We start from the raw sequence: 18776 nt of genomic DNA, 5'->3' as shown, positions 1-18776 counted from the left end.
TTCAAATTTATTATCATCCAATGCTCTCCATTTTCAAATTTGTTTACTTGTTTACTTGAAGGAATTTATTTTCTGCACATTGCATAGGTAGCTACATATACAATTGTAAAATCGACATGGTTTCGTTGACAACGATATTCAGTTAAGCAGAAGTGGGAAAAGAGGTGCGTTCAGTTAATTTGAGAAGGCAAGGGAGAATTCGGGAGAGCAAAAGAAACTGTTTGTATGTTTATGAATGAAGGCGTCGTTTGGATCAGTTTAGTTTGAGCCTGGAACTCGAACGTAGCAGATGTAAAATAATCGGTTTCGGCAAAGTGGACATGTGTAACCCGAGTGAATAAGAAAAAAAATCAGTGTCCTTTGTATTATAATTATCGGATAAAGTGTTGTGAAAATATAGGATTACGATATTTCTACAAATTCCAATGGATACCTCAGGATTATCTCCGTTGGCTGATTTGGATTCCAATTCTACAGGATCGGATGGTGTGACCCAATCTTTGAATAACTTTGGAACAAATCAAAGTTTATATTTGTCACAGAATGGTTAGTAACAAATGCTGCAGTGTCAGAAATTCATTTGAAGTGACGAAAGATTTTTTGTCGCTTGAAATTGGAGATCGTGTTTAGTCTAAATAAAACATCCGTCAATACAACAAGCGTCAGCATACGAGAAAATATGCGCCTCTTGTGTAGCTACCGGAGAACATGATTTGATTAGTTGTCAAAAATATGGTGTTAAAGGAATTTCTCAAATGAACGAAATGTGCGGTTTAAATGATTCTTTCTGGGCATAACTGTGATTTAGATGTGGCCATTTGAAGTGCATATTTGTTGGGTTTAATTATGATTCAATCTTTTATGTATCCTGACAAATACTCTGAAACCATATTAATCATATTGTTTTTGTTAACAATGAAAGCTCCATTCACCTATTTCATTAGCAACCTTATGATTGGCTCTGTTGAAACATTTATTATTTATTATTTATTATTACTCATACTGTTGTGCTTTTCACCATCGATTGTTACGACGTAGTCTCAGGTAAATGTTAAACAAACTCGATATTCTTACAAAGCCAACCGTAGCATTGATCAGCTTCAAAGCTTTAGGCGCCTGGCAGAGTGATTGCGAGTGACCGAGCAGACAAAAGATCTTATTAATAATTATTATTCCTTTTGCTGGTCAGCTCGGCAACTCGCATTCACTCTGCCTTACAGCCCTAGGAAATTCGCTTAACACTTTACGTTGGTAATGCTTTCGTACGCGGTTTTTAGCAATAAATAAATGGAGGATCTTTTTAGAAGGATTTTCCTAAATACAAAGATTTGTTTTGTATCCAAAGCTACCGTTGGTTGATAATTTAACAGAAACATGTTTGCCTTTGGTGCTAGAAGATGGGAAATAACCATTGTTGATTATTAGCGCTATTACGCTATTTCCATAGGATCATCATCCGTTATGTGAACTTCTTTCATCACATCCTAATCAAGAAATACTCTCCCGAAAAGCGAGTACAGCCGCTGGTTAAACCTGACGTATAGACGTGGTTAAACCTAACAGAAACACTAACCCTCGGCCGTTCCCAACGACATCGTCGGGAGAAGCTTGCAGCCGTCAGAGCCGAACAGAAGGTAGGAAGCTGAGCCGTTGTAGTACACTGAGCGTGATATGAAACCGCCGGGAGTAGCTACTAGCTAGAGGTGATGTGAGGTTGTGAGCGTTGATGGTACAGACTGAAGATAACTCACAGTGAGCCTTCGGACGATCGGATTGGGACATCTGATCAGCGGAAGTTCAGAACAGTGCGTGAAGACGGGTGACTTGTGTATGGCGGTGGACTACCGTCTACGGGTTTGACGGCTGTAGATACTCGGTTTTCGTCAACTGGAATCGAGATTTTCGGAGGCCGAGGTCAGCAACCAAATATTAAAACGGACAGTGGCTGAGGTTCATGGAAGACTGGACATACTTGATCCCAAGGGGATTTTTCAGAAAAGAAGAATCAATTGTAATCATTGGTTGGTTGTCTTTTTTTAAAGGAGATTTTCAGCCAGTTCATCTGGTTCATCTCCGGATTGTAATCATTGAATTATTGATGTTTTTTTCTATTTTTGTTTAGTTTGATTTGATGTTGGAATACGCCTGTAGGTAGGTGCTGAGCATAGGCCTATAGTAAAATAATACATAGGCATGAAACTCATTTTAACTATGGTTCTATAACTCGATATCGAGTTAGTGGACATCGAGTTGTGGAGAGTTGACAGTAATAACTTTTTTCTCAGTAGTTATAACGATAAGTGGCAAAGATGTTCTACATAGTATTTGCAATTTAAATCCAAGTATTGGTTAAAATTGAGCAATTTTTGATTCTTTGGCAAGCAAATGAATAGTTCCGTGTCATTTTCCAGACATTTTCCCATACAAAATTTAAAATTCTCCCGCACATCCAAATCATAACCGAATTCGCTCAAATTTTTCACAGTTGTTGGGTAACTCAATACGCATCGAATGAGCAGCGTGGAGCATAAGGGTCCAACGCGATGCCCAACGTGGTCTTTGGATCTCAGCAAGGATATGATTCTAGCCTACTGTACGCAGATTTTAAAACGAAAATTGTTGTAGTGTAAATATTTAATATCCACTTGTCGGTGCATTTTTTAGTGAGGAAATGTTTGAATTATTAGCAGCTGGGAAATTTTAAATTTCTATACAAAGCATTTATTTGAAATATTAAACTGCCATTCGGGCCACCCGCATATAGAAAACACAGAAGTAGTCGTACGTCAAGAACCAAAAACAAGAGAAAACGAAAACTGTCTTCACCAGTTTCGTCTCAGACACAGGTACAGTCGGATTTCGCTTGTTGTTTAAGTGGGCTAAGTTTCAGTTGGGCTCCCAAACCAAACGTCACTTCTAACAGTGCTGATTCCTTTTCAAAACAGATGGGCAGAAACACTGAAGTTATTGCAGTTTGAAGCCTTACCTCCATTTATATGAGTGAGGGGGCGGAGGTATAGTTAACCCCCCTCTTCATCTTTTAATATGCCTATGAAATTGTAAAATTGTTTTTGAATAATTCATCTGAACATACCAAATCGATAAGATAATAAACTCCGAAGTTATTTCAGTTTGAAACTTTACGTCTATTGATATAAGTGAACCCCCCCTCCCCCATCCCCCCTCCCACTACGTATATGAGATAGATCTATTGTTTTTGAATATTTCATCTGAACATACCAAAACGATAAAATAATTAACTTCGAATTTGGAGTCTGACTGACGGTCTGGAGACCGGCAGTGTTGGCAGAAAAAGGGATTTTTGGAATTTAATCGAAACATTGATCTTTGAACAGCTATAACTTTTTTTAGGGACATTCTACACTCAAAAAATATTGAAATCTAAATAGTATAAAAGTTACGCTAAATCGCAACTCTCCGTACCGACGCAAAGGTCGGTATGAATGGAGAGAATGCAAACTTAGTATAAAAATGGTTTATGCGTGCCATAGTATAAAATCGAAATATACTTACAATGTATAGATACGGTTTAATCGAGAGAATGTATTTTTCGCTTCTTTATTTTATTTATGGTAAATATTATTGTTTTCAAATAGAAATAAAAATTTTCTCAGGAAGGTTTTTTAATTATTTTATTTTTTATGAATATTATTTAAAAAATACTTACCATTTCGATGTTCATTAAGATGAACTCGTGCTCACGAGCTCACGCAGTCTAGCTGCCCAGCAGATCACAGGCGCAGTTGAAATCCGCCGGAACAAAGCTCTTCACAAGCGCGAAGCTGCGAAGAGAATCCAAATGTCATTTTAGTAAACACTGATCGAATTCCACTCCGTTATTCGGACTTACTATAATTTCGACGAAAATTTTAATCGAACCAATGTATAAATTTTGAAAAACCATAAAATGCATAAAATTTAATCTATATTTGTTTTGTAATATTTTTGAGTGTAGTGCAAAACATTTTGAAGAAAAGTTGTTAGGCACTTCCTTGGTTATACTTTAACGTATTTAGATGCATGGTTTGTGCAAAATTGTGGTCTCTAGTAATAAAGATGCAAAAAAGTAGGTTTTCCCATACTAATTTCCATACAAATTTCAAATGCAATGCGGAAAGCTGGGTTACAACCAACCGTCCCCAAATTTTGCACAGTTGTTTAAGACCCCAAATGGAATAAAAAAAAACATTGTTCTGAAAAAATGATCATGATGACCCATCCTAATATACATGTTCCTTGATTGTGTGAACGCAATACGAGCTGAAAGGCTAGAGTGACCAACTGAACACCATAGTTCGAGTCGTCTGTTAGTATTGGGTATTATATGGAGAGCTCAACCGAGATTATAGCCTATTAAAACTCCGAACACGATGCCTCCCGTAAAATGTAGAACGGTAAATGACAATTAGCAATGCTTGAAAAATCACTGCTCAGCAATTTATCAATAGATTTTAAATCCACTGATAGGGTAAACGCTCCTATAGTAGCGGTACGTTAGAAGCGTTAGGTTCCTATAGTTGTGTATGGAGACTCAATACACAACTATAGGAACCTAACGCTTCTAACGTATGGCAACTATAGGAGCGTTTACCCTACTGAATGATTTTTTATTTGTTTTTATTTTATTATAGTTTTTTTAACACTCTTGGGTCATCCGTGACTTTTCCGGGGGTGAGATTTGAACTCATGACTTTGGCGTGAGAGGTATGGATGTTAAACACTACTATGGGGTCGCCCCCAGGAATGAATTTTTAAAGTTTGTAGTTTCAAATGACGGTAATAAATTAAAAATTTGTCAGTAAATGGCTGTGCTTGATTTTTCAAACATTGCTAGTTTTACCGTTACACATTTTACCGTAAGCATCGTGTTTGGAGTGTTAAGACTGTTCATCACAAAAAGCTCTATCCTTTACAGGTATTAGTTTTTTTTTCAATGTTTAGGTTGATATTTAGAAATATTTGTTGTTATTTCAAATATACACAAGGCTGAAAGTCTCCTTAATAAAGATATATAAAAAAAAAGAAATATACACGAAACAAAAATTAATTATTTTATTCATCTGTTTTCTTATTTCTCTTATACATTTTCACCGAAACATCATCATTATACATTCCATAAGACCAACTACCACTCAAAAAATATTGAAATCTAAATAGTATAAAAGCTACGCTAAATCGTAACTCTCCGTACCGACGCAAAGGTCGGTATAAAGGGAGAGAATGCAAACTTAGTATAAAAATGGTTTATGCGTTCCGTAGTATAAAATTGAAATATACTTACAATGCATAGATACGGTTTATTCGAGAGAATGTATTTTTCGCTTCTTTATTTTATTTATGGTAAATATTATTGTTTTCAAATCAAAATTAAAATTGTCTCAGGAAGGTTTTTTAATTAATTTATTTTTATGAATATTATTAAAAAATACATACCTTTTCGATGTTCATTAGAATGAACTCGTGCTTACGCAGTCTAGCTGCCCAGCTGATCCCATGCGCTGTATAAATCCGCCGGGACGAAGCTCTTCACCAGCACGAAGCTCCGAAGAGAATCCAGATGATCTTTTTGCTATCATTTTAGTAAACACTGATCGAATTCCACTCCGTTATTCGGACTTAGTATAATTTTGACGAAAATTTTAATCGAACCGATGTATAAATTTTGAAAATCCATAAAATGCATAAATTTTAATCTATATTCGTTTTATAATATTTTTGTGTGACCCAAATAACCGGTAAGCGCTTGAACGTAGTCCTAACTCTGCTCTATAGCCGCATATAAAGCTGTGATTTAATGCTAATGATGCACTATCTGCTAATATAGGGCTGCTATAATGCTAAAAAGGCGAAATAGCGAGCCTTTGTAGTGCTACCATGGTAGCCCGGCACAAGCACTTGTAATGCTTACTTAGGGATGGTATGAGAAACGTCAAATATTTTCGAATCCATTCTCTGGTAATTTTTTTCTTTTTTATTGTAAAAGTTTGAGCTGTTTGAGTAATCAAATGCCACCCGTCATTCACAGACCAGAAACAAAACGAATTAAATATGATAATTCATGATTTCTTTATTATACCCAAGTACCTTTTGTATCCATTTTCAATATTTGTGTTTCATATTTGTGATTCATATACTGAAAATTACTGTTAGTGAGACTCGAACCGGGACCTTATGGAACAACAATCATGTGCCTGTATACTAGACTGATGCAAAATTTGACTTTTTCGCTCCACAATACTTAAACGATTCCAAATCGGATCCTGACTAACCTCTCACAATTTGAACCCCTTTGGTGAGAAACTGAGATGGCACAAACCATTTGAAGTTTGTATGGGAATTACCATGGTAAAACCCAGATTTTTGTTCATTTTTTTTTTTTTTTTTCCTTTGGTTTGTTTTTTCCGTCGATCTTGTTTTCCGTGCTGAGCACCAATGCTACCGACGTGCCAAGAAGGCAGCTCCCACACTTGGACCCTACCTATCGACCCATCAACTCATGAACCGGGGACCAACGGCTTTACTTCCCATCCGAAGGAAGGCGTGATCAGAGATGTTATGCCTCAGAACATCCCGGCGGCGCCGACTGGAGATTTTTGTTCATGTCTATCTAATAATTCACCACATCGGTCTGCTTCAAAAACTTTCAACTGTAGTTGTAGGAAATTTTCCCAGCTACAACTTTGCCGAAGACCACTTTTTGATTAAATGCAAGGATCGAAATTTATCAATGGTTCAATGCGCTGATGTCTAATGATCATGCTCAACCAACTGCTCAGCAGGCAACATTGGTGTTTCTGGGGCGTTGAATAGGACACAAATATCATGGCTACTATGTCACACTGCAAAATACAGTGTTGCCTACAGAGCAGCTGCTTGATCATGTCATAAGTTTACCAATCTCTTAAATAATTAATAACTTTTTCCTGTCTCGTTTTAAGTAGAAACGATCTTCAGCAAAGTTGTAGCTGAGAAAATTTTCTTTAATAATGGCTATCGAACTGTTTCGCAGCTCAATATGGTAAAAGACTAGAAGGCAATGAACAAAAAGTTGAGATTTCTTATAGTAATTTACATGTAAACTTCAAATGGCTTGTGCGAAGTCTGTTTCTAACCAAATGAGTTGTAACTTTGGGAGGCTAATCAGGACCCGATTTGAAACCATTTAAGCACTGTGAAGCGAAAAAGTCAAATTTTGCATCAGTCTACTGTATACCCTAGGCTATAGATGATGATCATAATTGTTTTGAAAATTGGCATATTTAAGCACATGATTGGTGGAAGTTATTCACTTCAGGATTTCCAGGGTTCTAATCTTACAATACAGAAGTTGTCCAATTCTAATAAAAATACTGATATGCTCACTTCCCTGCAGCAAACATTTGGTATTATTTTAAACTTCGTACATTACGTAGCTCGAGAGTTACGAGCCTGAGAAAATACGAAATGGTAAAAGAAATCGCGTGTGAAGAGACATCCGACAGCCATTTACTCAATCATCTTTGTCAAACTCTAATGTTGGTGCTTGGGAAAATGTTTGGGACGATTCAACTCACTACAACACACAAATACTGACAACGTGGTTTTCCTGTCAAAATATTAACAAGCATTGCTAATGCTTATATAATGTTGATTAAGCGCATTTAGCATTAGCAGTGCTGAATAAAGACTTATAGCATTAGCATGGATGATTAAAGGTTTCTTAGCATTACCAATGCTATATAACAATGGGCTTATAAGCACTAGTAATTTTGAAGTAAAGCAGATATAAGGCTTTGTACTAATGCTTAAGGTTACTTGGGTACATACACGGCGAATGAGAACGACTCAAATTTGAGTTTAGTTCACTCATAATCGCCAAAAGTGCAGGAACTCAGCGATGAGTAAATTTGCCTCATGTTATGAATGTTAACCACTACGCCGGGGTCGCCCCCTCGTTCGAAAGATAAACATATAACACAACTGGTTAAACATTAATTTATTGAGCTAAAATGTTTCATTCACAATGTAGGCTTGATCAACTCTGCCGAAGACATCAAATAGCTACGACGTCATCCAAGGAGTTTGTCCAGCTAGATTGCATGATTGCATACACACTTAGAAAAAATCATGTAAATTTAGGTGCTCTGAGTCTGACATATAAGATCGTCAATTTTGACATAAAATTGAGACATAAACGTGAAATTCAGCTCAATGAAACGTACTTTTCGTCGAGTAACGAACTTTTCAGTCTCGGAGTACTTAATTATACATGACATGTTTGTTTACGACTCATCTTTTATGTCAAATATGGATTCTGTCACATGAAAAAATAGTTATTTTTAAGTGTGTATCTGAACTATATGTCCACGATCCCTGCCCGAAAGCTTTATGACCAGGTACTGACCAAATTCAACGAATTTTCATCAAACTCCTGAACCTTGTGGCCTGCAATTGAGACACAAATTTAACGTGCCCACGGCTAGAGGAGCTCCCAATACTCTATTTTAGTTGCACAACTAATTTTCCCGAGTAACATTTAATAACTTTTGTTTTATCATTCGTAACTTGTCTGGGGATGAGATTTGAACTCGAGACCTTTGGTGTGACAGGCATGGATATTAGTACCTACGCCGGACTCGCCCCACATTTCATACCTCGCATTTCAAATATTGTTGATTTACGTGAAAGTGAATGATAGGTTTTATTAGCATGTGGCATATATTCGCCTTATATTTTCAAATATAGGTTTAGTTACGCTCGTAGTCAACATCTAATATGTTTAATGCGATTGTACCTATTTCATCAACAGGCTATCGGGACGCTACCAACTCAATGAAAACGTTATTCTTCTCAGAGAAGCTGCAGGAATTCACAGATAAAGACTACGAGAGAAAGTATAACGAAAATGTATATCCTATTAAAGTTCAGTCACAATCTGAGGTGGTTTATTACACAGGTAAGTACAGAATGTTAGCTCAAATGAAACAAATGCTTACGATTGTATCATTCGATAGGTAAGGTAGTGAATGAACTGCAGCCAACAAATGCACGAGACGGTACTAACAATGGTTCATTTCTTCAAAATATCCCACCTCAATTAAATAACAATGAGGTGGATAGGAAAATATTGAGCTTTAGCCCAGAACAAATCCAGTGCATGTGTGAAGCATTGCAGCAACAAGGTGATGTAGAGAAATTAGCAACATTCCTGTGGAGTATTCCTCAGAATGATCTAATCAGTAGCAACGAAAGTTTGCTTAGAGCTAGGTGTTTAGTTGCATATCATCGTGGTGCTTTTCACGAGTTGTATGCCCTATTGGAGTCACACTTCTATTCTCCTAAATATCATCCGGACCTTCAAAATTTATGGTTCAAAGCGCACTATCGTGAAGCAGAGAAAGTGAGAGGTAGACCGCTCGGTGCAGTAGATAAGTACAGATTGCGCAAGAAATACCCTCTACCGAAAACGATTTGGGATGGAGAGGAGACCGTTTACTGTTTTAAGGAGAAAAGCCGTAATGCCCTGAAGGATTGCTACACAAGAAATAGATACCCAACACCAGATGAGAAAAAAACACTTGCCAAGAAAACTGGACTCACGCTGACTCAAGTGTCTAACTGGTTCAAAAATAGGAGACAACGGGACAGGACACCACAAGCTAGGCCGTGAGTAGCATTGCTTGCCACATGTGTTTATAATTAGTTTTTTTTTGTATGTAAATCGGACTTGCCTGTTTCCTTATTGTAAAAATCACACCCAACTGTGAAACATTGTGTAACACTGCACATGTCCTTATTTGAAGAATAGTGGATACACGTGCTATATTCCAATAATTTAACGATAACGGTCTATGCTTTCCCATATGCATCCTTGAGGTGGTTTCATCCATACATTTACTTCATTGATTTGTTGTGCATGTTTGGAACCCATTCGGAAATGTAATACATATTATGTCTCATACTATAACCACAAATATTGTTTGCAGTCGTAAAGCTAAAACGATGGATGAAGCTGAGAGCACGCTTTGTTGTGGCTAATAATCATCAATTCAACGGCCACTTCTCGATTTTTCTTTTCCTTGATATTCGGGATGAATGACTTTATAGTCAGAAGCACCGCATCTTCTGAAGATTACTAAATGCTTTGTTAACATTAATATTTCTTTCTCTTTCTGTACGCATCGTTCTAGGGATATGATGATGCCAGTCCTTCCAGTTACTACCGCCCAGATGGATGGAAGCTATCAGAGGCTGTTTAACGTGGCCAATTACGGAGGACATGCTTATCATGCAAATGATATGTACGCGGTCCAGTGAAAGTGTTCATCATCATCGAACATACGACATTAGCTTGTGCCCAGTGTATAATTTCGTGGAACCGCGCAGGAAGATCGCAAAATTGGGTCTTTTATCGAGCAACAACTTCATTCATTTTAGGAATAATTGCAGACTGTGCAAAATTATTAACAGAATACAAAGAACATTGTGATAGGCGGTCGAATTGTTTTAATCAATCATTTCCGTTGTAAATAGTAGCATTAGGTCTGAAAATTGAAATAAAGTGTAAGATAAAAGTAACGAATCGCCTTGGTGTTTGGATATTAATTTTAATAACTCTATGTTGAATCTTCTGGTCCACCGAACACTACTTTTAAGTCAACAATAGTTTTCTTACTAATGTAAAATCCTACCTTGCTATAGTTATTAGTAATTGAGTGCTCTCTTAGCTTGTACATACTATGTTTTGGCCAGCTCTAGGATGAGCTTCTGTATAAATACTAGGATGGTTCAAAATATTGCTTTTGCTCCACCAAGCTCAATTGATTTCAAATCATTTGTGTTCTTGGCGAAAAGAATCCAGGCTACTGTGTCATAAGTGCAAGATGCAGTGTTGCCCTTAATACCTCGTACAGACTATGGTTTATATAATGCAATATAGGCTGTCTTGCAATGAGCACTCATACAAAGGATTTCCAGTGAAAACTAGATGTATGAGTGCTCATTGCAAGACAACCTATATTACAAAATATAAGCCATAGTCTGTACGGAGTATAAAGCAGTCGATTAATGATATCAGAACGTTATCAGCTTCGAAATTAATTAATAACTAACTACCTTACAGTCTAATCTTCAGCAAAGTTGTAGCTGATCAAATTTCCCATAAACAGCGAACTTTTCCGAAGATCACTACAGCGAAGCGCTAGAAACTTAAAAGGGCCAGTGGCTCATACTACGCATCCAAATGAAATAAAATGTTGAGAGAATTATCAGAAATTCTCGGGGTTTTCAACATTCGATAACCCGATTATTAGATAAACTCGAAAAATTAAATATTTTTTTTTTTTTTTTTTTTTTTTTTTTTTTTTTCTCAAAGAAGACTTTTTAATCATGGCGAACCAGCCAATGGCTGAAAGCCTTGTAAATAAAGGAAAAAAAAAAACTTTTTAATCATTCTATGTGTGCTATTTAATTGTTTAATTAGTAACAAATCGTTTTGATTTTATTATAAATAAACTACCGGTATTATATCCCAAATCCGTCACCCAGTTTCAATTCATGTTCATCTCATTGAAATGTCGTTCTTAACGGCGCCGGTGGTGTAGTGGTAAGCGTGATTACCTCTCACCCCAGCAGGCCTGGGTTCAATCCCAGTTGGCGCCGCCGGGATGTTCTGAGGCATAACATCTCTGATCACGCCTCCTTCGGAAGGGAAGTAAAGCCGTTGGTCCCCGGTTCATGAGTTGATGGGTCGATAGGTAGGGTCCAGGTGTGGGAGCTGCCTTCCTGGCACGTCGGTAGCATTGGTGCTCAGAACGGAAAACAAGATCGACGGAAAAAACAAACCAAAGGAAATGTCGTTAGGGGTAAAGGGTAGTAAAGGGTCATATTTCCCGGGTTTGAAAAAAATCCTGGGTTTCGGGATTTTATAAATTGAAATCCCGGAAAATCACGGGATTCCGGTAAACATTTAAATATGCTTAAAACTTACTTTAGTAAGTTATAAAAAAATAAATGCGATATAGCATCGTAGTTTGAGAAAAGTATTAGAACTAAAAAATATCATTCTCAGTAGCCAGTTTCCTTAAAATAAAATTTAACCAACTCGTCAGCATTTCTTTGAAATTATCACTTTAATTCTTTTTAATTTCACCTCAAAATTTCACAGCCATTCTTGTCATAATTCTATACATTATTATGTTGTATGAAACCTGAAAATTTTCCCAATTCTTAGGGAAAATCTGAAAACTTGGAAATGTTTAAAAATCTTTTCATCTCAGTCCTCAATCGTCAATTTGGTCTAATGACCTTTTCAGTTCGAGCGAATAGTGACCTTAACAAAATTTATGACTCTGTAGCACAATAAGTTCTGGAAAACATAAGATGCGTCGGTATTAAAAAAGCAATACGAATAGATTTTTCTAAGTAGGTATCTCTGAAATAACATTTACTTTTTGCATCTTTTGTACAATCACTCCACAGTTAAGGACATAATATAGATGAATTGCATTTTCTGCTTTAAAAATTGCTTCCTGAAGTTTTACTGAAGATAAATTTTCCACAAAAAACTTGAAGAATTATCATTTGATGTCGTTTAAAAAAAAACTACTTCCGGGAAATATTTGAGATTCTAATCGAAAAAAAATAAAATTCACTAGCCAACCTGAGAACTCATAGTTGTATTGAAGAAATATAGTGATACCAATTTTATTTGAAAGTGTATCTTTCGTTCATTTATTACAAAACCATACTATAAAATTTTGATGATTTGGAAAGACTTCTGTTTTGACAGAAAAAGAAGCTCAAACCACCTTCAGACGTCAAAAACCCAGCATCTCGACGCCCTCAACTTCATTAACGAGTTAGTTTATGTTTATAAACTATACGATACATTCAGCCATAGACTTATTCATTCCTTGACGAATATTGGGGACTCCTGAAGGAGGTCCCCCTAGTGACAGAATTTATATATAGTGGTGGGCAGCCAGAAGGGACCCCTAGCTGTAGACCCAACAAACAATTTGAGTTGATTAACAGCTGAATAAGCCATTTTTTAGCTGAAGAAGCTTATTTTTGCCTGAATAAGCTCTTATTGAACATTCAATGTTTGTTGGGGAGTGAATGAGGTGGGAGATCCAGAAGGGACCCTCCTAGTTAGGATGAGTGGACAATCCGGAAGGAAAATCCCTACTAACAGAGTATTTTTGTATCAGAGTTGGCTGTCGAGGTGCTGTCCTGGTTTGGTGCATTTGGTCGGCAAAGTGTCATGCTGGTGTTTTCAGAGTCCGTTGTAGAGGTTGATCCTGGTTCGATCGTGGGTTGGTTATTGTTAATTTTTGTGGGTTTGGTAGGTCAGATGTTCTTATACAGGCATCCTTGATGAAGCATATAACAGCTGCTTCGGTTGAAGGGTCATTGACCAGTGCGTTTCTAATGTTAGTCGGGATCCCATTAAGCTCCCTAATGCCCTGGAAACTTGGACAATGCTCTACCATCAACATTGTATTGTAAATATCGCAACGTAGAGTTTCATAATCATGAAAAAAAAAGTCAAAATCGTTGTATTGTCTCAGATTATTATATTATTTTTGATTTTTGAAGAATATATACTCAATATGAATAAATTAATATTTATTCTTCCGGCTTGTTTGTTGGCTTCCACAAAACTTATGCTCAGGTCAGTGATATTTTTGGTGTTAAAAAATAAAAACATAATATGTACAAAGCACCGTCTCATTAGTTTTATTTCTTCAAAACACTTTTTAAACTATTTTCACTAAAAATCTTCACCAGTATCCGGTATGTCATTCAACTCCTGGGAGTTAGATGTTTTTAATAATTCAATCAGCGATGTCGAAGATGTTCTTTTTTTAATTCGTTTGTTGAAATTTTCCATTAAATATGCAAGTAAACAATGAAATCATCCGATGTCAGAAAAAAAAAATAGTGGATAATTAACTAATCAATTCAATCGTCAAATTTTTAAAATTCTTTCAAATATGTATGAAAGTGTTTCAAAAGATCGTCAAAATATAAAACGGTATACGAATGGACACTTGCTCACTGCCTGCAATAACTTCAGCAGAAAGCCGACAAAAAAAGTTTGTTGGCTAAATATTAACTGTACTGTTGGAATATTGTACGTTTCATTGAAAATGAAACGCGCCGAAATTGTGGTAATATGAATTCCAATAAATTAAAAGAAAAGTTCAGTTTTTTTTCAGTGAAGGTCAGTGTGGTCGAATTCACCGGTCGATACCACTGCAGTCCAGTTCGATATTAAGAAAATCATTAATTTCTCAAAATTGAAAACATTTTATTTTATTTTTTTTTCATAATACAGATTCATTGACATTTAGTTGAATACAAATTAAGTTGTTAATTTAATTTATTAATTTATTTTTTATTATTTATTTATTTTATTATATATTATTTTATTAATTTATTTATTCTATTATTTTATTATTTTATTTATTTTATTATTTTATATATTTAATTATTATAATTTAATTTTTTAATTAATAATTAATTAAATTAATTTCGAGGTAATGAAAATAATCGTTTGTTTGAATGCTGATATTGAATGCTTTTGAACGTCAGTTAAATAAAATTTAAATTATACACTAAAATTTACTTTTTTGTTATGATAAACTCGTCGAAGCAATCTTTCTAGATTGCGGTATTCGAAGGAAAATTGCTTAGCTACAACTTTGGGCTTTCCGGAAACAACATGGACAGTTTAGGGAGAGGGAGGCAAGGTAAGTGTTACAGTGTGCTTATCGATCAGTTTATGGATAATATCCGTTACGCCTACCGCATTGAAGTTTACCAAATACGAAAGCTTCGAAGCCCTAGTTATGAGTTATATCTTATGAAGAGCTTTACTGCTTGAAATATTTCAGGATAAAAGTTGCTTTCATTCAGATAAGCTTTCGATTATTTTTCAAAAGGACGTATCCGTCTTAGTAAAATTAAATTTCAAACGTCAATTTGTTGAAACTCTCAACTCGCCCACGCAAACTAACGCCATCATCAGAATGGATAATGTTTTCCCAGAAAGATTGTGGTGTTAGTTTGGGTGGCAGTGCAAAGAGTTTCGACAAATTAACGTTTGAATCTTTGTTTATAAAAGCAGATACGTCCTTTTGAAAAATCATTCTTGAATAGTCCTTTCTATATGCACACGATTGCAGATGATCGGAAAGTGAGGATAACAATGAACAAACCTGGAGCTGGAGCGAAAGTGAGGATAACAATATTCGCACTATGTAACTTGAAAACGGGATTACACAAGTGTGTGTGTTTTAAACGTCAGAAAATGTAATATCCTTGCTGGAAGTCAAAGGCTCGTTTTGTATATGTAGCTTTCGCTCCTGAGTCAGCTGAATATAAAGAAGTAGAAATTCAAAACATACCCGTCGACTGCCGTAAAGAGGGGTTCTCTTGTTAGTAAACTCATGGTTTTTCACGTGGGGTGATTCCCAAAGAGTAAGGGAAGCTTCTTGGATTTTATGTGCATGCTGCTTTATATAGCCAGACCAGAGATAAAGAAAGTGGCTACGCATTCCTGTACGCTTTTGAGGCTGAATTGCGGTAATGATAGTAGCGATGGAGATAATAATGATCATCATCATCCATTATGTCGAGAGGACCGTAGAAAGCAATTAGTGCTATCGCGTTCCGCCCGCATCGTTTTAAGAACAAAACACATTAATACTTGGGTCTCCAAGAAATATTCAGTTATCCTAGCGGTAAAAAAATATCAAGTAAACTAGCTGATTCATCTTCAACAAGTTGAAATGTTCGAGTAATTGCCCTTTTGATTTTAAATTAAATTAAATCATCACGTTTTAGACAATACGAGCTTCTCGTTTTATCTGATTTCTATAAAACCCATTGAACGCTGAATTAGACTTGAAGTACATAATTTTTTTTAAATATTTCTGACGAATTCGATTGCACAGGAGACTTCTAAGGATGAATATTTTAAGAATTTAATACACGGGAAAAAATCCGCTTCGAAATTCGTGAACCTCTTGTCACGAATTTCGGAACAAATTTATTTCTTGTTTACGGAAGTACACCATAAAAATCATGAAATCGTGAACATTGTTCCACAAAATAAACGTAACTCCTGCGTTATGGTGTACCGGGCACCAGCAAAGGCAAAAAAAAGTCATAGAATCGTGAACTCTGTTCTGAAAATCATGATCTAGTTCTGGTAAACGTGATTTATGTTCATGAGTTGTGCTTGATGTCGGGAACCTGTTCTAGACAACGGAAACATAGTTCATGGACTGTACAATTTCAACATTAAAATAATTTTCAATATTTTAAATGAAGTGAGAAAGTGGAAGGAAAACAATGGAAGACTTGATGCAGGTTTCACTCACACCCAAACTGGCATGGGTCCAGCAGATGGAATGGCCACATTTTCAGCTCAACAAATGAACACCACCTTCGACTTCCATCGGAGCGGTGGGAGCAATAACATTGGATGCGTTCCGGGATCCTTTTCTTCGAGCTTTACGGCCAGTTTGATGACACCCGTCCCAGCCACTGGCATTCTGTCGGACCACCATTCTGATGATAAGGCTCAGAGCTGCATTCACTAATAATCAACACACTGGAACACACTGTACAAGCACTCTGTAAGGATAAATTCGACAACAACTTAAAATGACAGCGGCAGCTGTGCATGTGATCCAAGTTCACGATTTCAGTAACGAAAATCACGCTTATGGGTTCATGGATCACAAAATCATAATTTTATTGTGCGTTTTCTGTAGCGTTACGAAATCGTTGGTTGTTCTGAACAAGCGTGAACTATGTTCAAGGATTTGGGATTTAAGTCATGAATAAAATGAACTAGCAGTTCAGGTTATCGTGATATTTTGGTCACGAATACCGGAACGGTTTTTTTTTGCGTGTACTATACTATTATTATTATTATTTAGCTTTATTAAGGAGGCTTTCAGCCTTGGGCTGGTTCGCCTCCAGTGTACTATACTGCCGTTATCCGGTTTAATTTTGAGATTTTAAATTTTAAATTTCTCAAAATTCTAACAATCCCCACCCAATTAACAAATGTACATGATAGTCAAAAATGTTTAAAATATTTGCAGCACGTAAATTTTCAAATAAAAAACTGCTATTATTTTGAACATTTTCACCTGGTGTCTCACTTTCCGTTTCAGCTCAATTGATCATAAGTTAACAAAGTTACATCATGTCAAAGTTGACCATTTTGTATGAAAATCGGCATGTACTGCTATTTTATCGAACACAGCTGTAAGTGTCAACATATCATGCCCCGTAACGTGGGTAGATCACCTTTTCGTGGTACGGGATGTAAGATCTACCACCGATTCCTAGTCCTTGCTGCTTCAAACTAGGGGAACAGGATTTTTCAGTAATCCAAGGAACACATCTTAGTCTTTATTACTTTTTATGCCTTGTTGATAGTGACAAGACTCGGCTTTGTCTACCGAGGATGATCTTGAAACAAGGAAAACAATGAGTTAGTTGTCTTCATCTATGTGATTCCTAATCGTCTATTCGTTGTTCCCTAGTTTGAAGTTGTTAAGACTAGGGTTCTGATGCATGGTCATTATCGGTGTCATACCTTAATTTTGTTGCTAAGGAATCCAATTTTGACTGACAAAGGGGCGCGCCTTTGGAGGGTGTTTCAACACTCCGAAGGGTATAAATAGCGGAACCTTTCAATTAGAGTCGGATCCTTGCGATAAATGCAAGAGTGGCAACTGTAAAAAAATCGAATAACACTTCATCTTTTCTCAATAGTGATGGAGTAATACGACATGCACTAAACTAAGGACACGTGATATACTACAATAGATCAATTTACTGGTCGCAGTAGTGTTAGGTCGCGAACAGAGGAAAAAAAAAGTGTCAACATAATTTATGTAAAAAGTTAAAAAAAACATGTGATATTGGAAATGGAGTCTGTATTGGCTGATCATACTCGCCTTACTGAAGGTACTTCAGATTTTCTTTGAGCCATAGAAGATCTCATGTGTGTTCAGTATGTGCACAGCTTTATGTACCTGAAAAGCACCGCAAAAAATCGACATCAAGTGCTACCTGGATTGGAAAGCAACAGCGAATTGTTAAGAAAGTAATTGCCTCACTGTCGAACCATGGACCGTCGCTCGAAGAGAATTAATATAGTTTTTAATGCAAAACATGTTTTTGATATTTTATATTTGAGTTCAGTTTGCACCATTAAAAAATCAGAGTCTTATGTATGTTTTATTATGTAATTATTATTAAATCCAATTATGTATGTTCGGAAAAACTGTTGAACTTTTTATTCGTTTATTATCTTCTGAAAGAAACAAACCAAAGAAGATAACACAACCTCAATTATGGCCGTAGAGCTGTACGAAAATAACATGTGGTTTTAATTTAACAGCACGTTTAAAATTACATAATGAAGAAAACGAAATCGTGTAAATTTCAAACTATATGTAAATATACGTTATTAATCATGTAGCCCATTTGTTACAATCAAACAAGCGGAAATTTACAAACTTGAACTGTGTAGTTCAATTTAAGTTGCAAATAAAATATGACAAGTATAATGTTAGCTTATTATTCGGAATAGTGAACAGTCAGGTCACAGTGTCTATTACTAAGTTAAGTATAAATTCATGAAAAATAAGACTCTTTGAAGGAGAAAGACTGAATCTAGAAGTGCATGTTCAGGGAAAACTGTTAACTGTTGAAGTTTAATAGCTTAAAGCATCGCTTTTTCG

The 18776-nt window shown here is 36.1% G+C and overlaps 1 protein-coding gene across 1 annotated transcript; it reads left to right on the top strand.

Moving 5' to 3' along the window:
- The first annotated feature begins 280 nt into the window (after nt 1-280).
- Six4 lies at nt 281-10578 on the top strand. Its single transcript, XM_065227029.1, has 4 exons — nt 281-546; nt 8810-8956; nt 9015-9666; nt 10191-10578. The coding sequence occupies exons 1-4, from the start codon at nt 426-428 to the stop codon at nt 10315-10317; spliced, it is 1047 nt and encodes a 348-aa protein (XP_065083101.1). The 5' UTR covers nt 281-425; the 3' UTR covers nt 10318-10578.
- Nucleotides 10579-18776: the final 8198 nt, after the last annotated feature.

The sequence above is a fragment of the Ochlerotatus camptorhynchus genome, unplaced genomic scaffold (genome assembly GCF_037179485.1).
Source record: "Ochlerotatus camptorhynchus isolate MF236.1 unplaced genomic scaffold, CSIRO-AGI_Acam_v1.1 ptg000265l, whole genome shotgun sequence".
NCBI lineage: Eukaryota > Metazoa > Arthropoda > Insecta > Diptera > Culicidae > Ochlerotatus > Ochlerotatus camptorhynchus.
The sequence above is the reverse complement of the archived record's forward strand: the minus strand, read 5'-3'. Positions and strand labels throughout refer to the sequence as shown.